The sequence below is a fragment of the Nematolebias whitei genome, chromosome 12 (assembly GCF_014905685.2).
Source record: "Nematolebias whitei isolate Nwh7 chromosome 12, NemWhi1, whole genome shotgun sequence".
Lineage (NCBI taxonomy): Eukaryota > Metazoa > Chordata > Actinopteri > Cyprinodontiformes > Rivulidae > Nematolebias > Nematolebias whitei.
This window is the reverse complement of record NC_056509.1, coordinates 25,786,109-25,789,902: the sequence shown is the minus strand read 5'-3', so window position 1 is coordinate 25,789,902 and position 3,794 is coordinate 25,786,109. Positions and strand designations below refer to the sequence as shown.

The 3,794-nt window shown below is 41.6% G+C and overlaps 1 protein-coding gene across 1 annotated transcript in view; it reads left to right on the top strand.

Annotated features, from left to right (window-relative positions):
- The window catches only part of fermt1 (FERM domain containing kindlin 1), a gene marked incomplete at its 5' end in the record, with an annotated part of 928,370 nt that overhangs the window by 1,962 nt on the left and 922,614 nt on the right, over nucleotides 1-3,794 (top strand). Inside the window, 5 exon segments of the mRNA XM_037685769.1 lie at nucleotides 1,574-1,757; nucleotides 1,839-1,941; nucleotides 2,052-2,159; nucleotides 3,138-3,269; nucleotides 3,432-3,481. Coding sequence (XP_037541697.1) covers nucleotides 1,574-1,757; nucleotides 1,839-1,941; nucleotides 2,052-2,159; nucleotides 3,138-3,269; nucleotides 3,432-3,481 — 577 coding nt within the window.

Genomic DNA, 3,794 nt, shown 5'->3' with positions numbered 1-3,794 from the left:
CAACCTCCTGCCTGAGGGGAGCGGGGCAAAAAGTGTGTGTGCTGGGTGAGTGGGGTCCTTCATGATGGGTCTCTTCCTGCATCTAAAGGTGTAGATGTCTGTGATGGTGGGGAGGCTGACTCCAACAGACTTCTGTGCAGCCTTCACCACTCTCTGCAAAGCTTTTCTTTCTGCAGCTGTGCAGCCTCCATGCCACACATTGATGCTGGAGCACAGGATGCTCTCCACTGCACACCTGTAGAAGGAGGTGAAGACTGAGCTTCCTAGACCAGCTCACATCAGCTGCCTGAGGAAGTAGAGTCTCGAATGAGCCTTCTTGATCAGGCTGGTGGTGTTGTTGCTCCAGCTTGTAGCTAGAGACAGCTATAAGTACTTGGGTGTGCATTTTTTGTCAGGTGGTGATGATGATGGGAGGGGTTAGGTATGTTTGCTCCTTCTGAAATCCACAATCATCTTCTTCATCTTCTTCACATTGATATGGAGGTTGTTCTTACTGCACCAGCTCTCCAGGTGTTCCACCTCCTGCCTGTAGCTGGACTCATCATTGTGACGCATCCAACCATCGCTGAATCATCTGCAAACGTTACAATATGACAGCCTGGATGGGTAGGTGTGCAGTCATATGTGAGCAGAGTGAACAGAATGGTGCTCAGCACACAGCCCTGAGGGGAGCCAGTGCTGAGGGTTATGTTGGATGAGGAGAAGTTATGGATCCTCACAGACTACGGTCTGTTGGTTAAGAAATCCAGGACCCAGTTGCATAGGGAAGGGCTTAATCCTAGTGTGAGTAGTTTGTTCATCAGGGTCTGGGGAATCATGGTGTTGAAGGTGGATGTGAAGTTCACAAAGAGCATACGGATGTAGGAGTCCTTCTGCTCCAGGTAGTTGGGAGCAGTGTGGACCACAGAGGAGATGGCGTCCTCTGTTGAATGATTCTTGTGGTATGCATACTGGTGAGGGTCCTCGCTGATGTTGATGGTAGCTTTGATGCGAGTCATGACCAGACTTTCAAAGCATTTGGCAACTATCGGGGTGAAGGCTACTGGCCGGTAGTCTGGTTGGTATAATCTGCTTAAGACAACCTCTTTCTACTTTGACACAAGTGCATACAGAAATACTTAAATCAATTAGTGTGTCTAATTAGTATGTCTTCTTAATATGGTAAGAATGTCTTCATTTTTGCCTGCAGTTAAGAAAAACTTTGGCATACTACTGTTTATTCTCTTAGAATCTGACCTGGCACAGATTTCATCAGCAAGACCTGAAAGTATCACTCACATTTAACAATGCTGAAAACTCAGTAAACGTTCTGCAACAAGCTTATGTGTCATACTTTTAAATTTCTGACATCTCAAATGTGTCATCATTACTTATTTTGATTTGCTAATAAGCTTTTATTTTCAGTGTTCATTCTTCATTTTGTTTATTGTTCTGATTTAAGTTGTTCCCACTTGACCTTTGACAGGTGGCTGAACTACAGTATACGTAAAACTTAATGTGCGACAGAGTCATGTTGAATTGTAGCGTTTTACTAAAGCATATTGTAAAGTAAATATAATTGTCTCCAAACAAGGTTCCATGTATGGTAAGACCATGACAGCAACCTATGACCCAGAGAATGGGATGCCGATGTCTGCCACCAGCATTTGGTTTGGAGAAAACCCTTTAGCTGAGTGTCAGCCGAACCTGCCTCCCGCCGATCTCGCCAAGATATACCAGCCACTGTCCCTTGTGGACAAAGCAATCAACAGTGCAGGGTATAATCAGAAAAAAACATTTAGCTGAATTTAAAGGTATTTTTGTCTATCATTTGTCTGATCAGTTCTTATGATTGACAGGTGGCTGGACTCGTCATGTTCTCTCATGGAACAAGACATTCAAGATGATGACAAACTGCTGCTTCGCTTCAAGTACAACGTCTTCTTTGATCTCAACCCCAAAGTAAGTTTTTTGTTATTTTTTTGTTATACTTACTGAAATAGAAAGGGAGCGTTTTTTGTTTGAAGATGGAAACCTGAGTTTGCATGTTTTTTTTTTTTTTTATGTTTCAGTATGACGGGGTAAGAATAACACAGCTCTACGAACAGGCGCGGTGGGCCATCCTGCTGGAGGAGATAGACTGCACGGACGAGGAAATGCTGATGTTTGCTTCGCTGCAGGTGAACCAGACAATATCACAGATTTAAAAGCAAACGTATCTTAAGTTGTCAAATGTTCTGGTTTTAGCCAATGTAGTGACTTTAAAATAAAGTTAGTTATTCTGAGAAATGGTCTCTTTGGTTTGGTACTTCTTCCGGTTATCTAACTGTTAACAATGGTGTACCACAAGGCTCAGTCTTAGGACCCACCCTCTTCACAATCTACACAGTTAATGTAGGTCAGAGCATCCCTGATGCATCCTTACATTTCTATGCTGATGATACAGTTGTTTATTGTCGAGCAAAAACTGTTGCTAAGGTTTTTCAGCTTTTGCAGTCTGCTTTTGACATCATCCACTCAGATTTGTTCCGTCTCAAACTTGTACTAAACGCCGACAAAACCAAAGGGATGTTGTTTTCAAACAGGAAGTCGGTCCCAGCAGTCCTTCCTTCTATTTTATCTTCAAATTGTTTTCCTATTTGATTTGAGTGTGGTCTTCTGTGTGTTTATGGGTTCAGAATAGAGAAAAGTAGGTTTGTATCTAAATCCATGGAAGGACGTGTCAGGACATGAGAAAAATCCCACTGGAGGCAGCAGAAAAGACAGGAGAAGGAAGATTTAAAGCTAGTACAGCAAGAATTGTAGCTCCCTGACAAAAATTCTTGAAGGATGGCATGATTACCAAAGGTTTTAGATGAAATTTTCTTTGTGTGTAAATCTCAGCCCAGCCTCAGCTTTTATTTTGGTTTATTCAGAAATCCTAATGATTCATTTTGGGTGATTCAAAAATCCTAATGATTCAAAGGGAGTGTTGTGGTCACCTACACATTAATGCAACAGCTGGCACAGAGGGCTGTTCACAACCTTCTGACTCAGCCTGATTTCAGAAATACTTAAATCAAGTTAAAGAATTTCTTGGCAGCATGGCTTTAGTGTTTGTGCAATGTGTAGTTTGGTGTCTGCTGTAGTTCTCTACTCAAAACTAATTTCTCTCCCAGTATCACATTTGCAAACTGACCATGTCGAGTGAGCCGCTGGACCACTCCAACGAACAAGAAATCGATGAAGTGGAGGCTGCCCTGTCTAACCTGGAGGTGACTCTTGAAGTCGGGCACACAGACAGACTTCTGGTAAATAGACATTTAAAGCGAACTGAAAACTTTGTTTTATTTTGTGCTGGTCTTTTTTCATCAGAACTCTTCATTTTAAGCTGTATAGTAGACTTGACTGCATGCTTTAACGTTGTAATGAGGAGATGGAAGATAACTGACAGTTGTTTGTCTCGCCTCCAGGAAGACATTACAGACATTCCAGAGCTGGCTGATCATCTCAGGCTGTTTAGGTAAACTCGTCTTTATTTTGAATTACTGAAGTCTACTCTTCTCTCTTTACCTTTAAATGCTTTGATCTGCAGCTCAATTAGCTTAATGTAGTAGCTCAGGGGGTTAATTGGCAAGAGAATTTACTGTGATTTATTTGACAGTTTTAAAATATCTTCAGAACAAATTGGTTAAAATGTGATTACAGCTCTGGTTTTTTACATTGATTTCATAATAGCTTTTATAACCTTTCTTTGGGAACGTGATGTGCTAATTTAACAAAAATAACCACCTTTTGTTTTTCATCAGCCACATAATATTGCTTACATGTCTGTA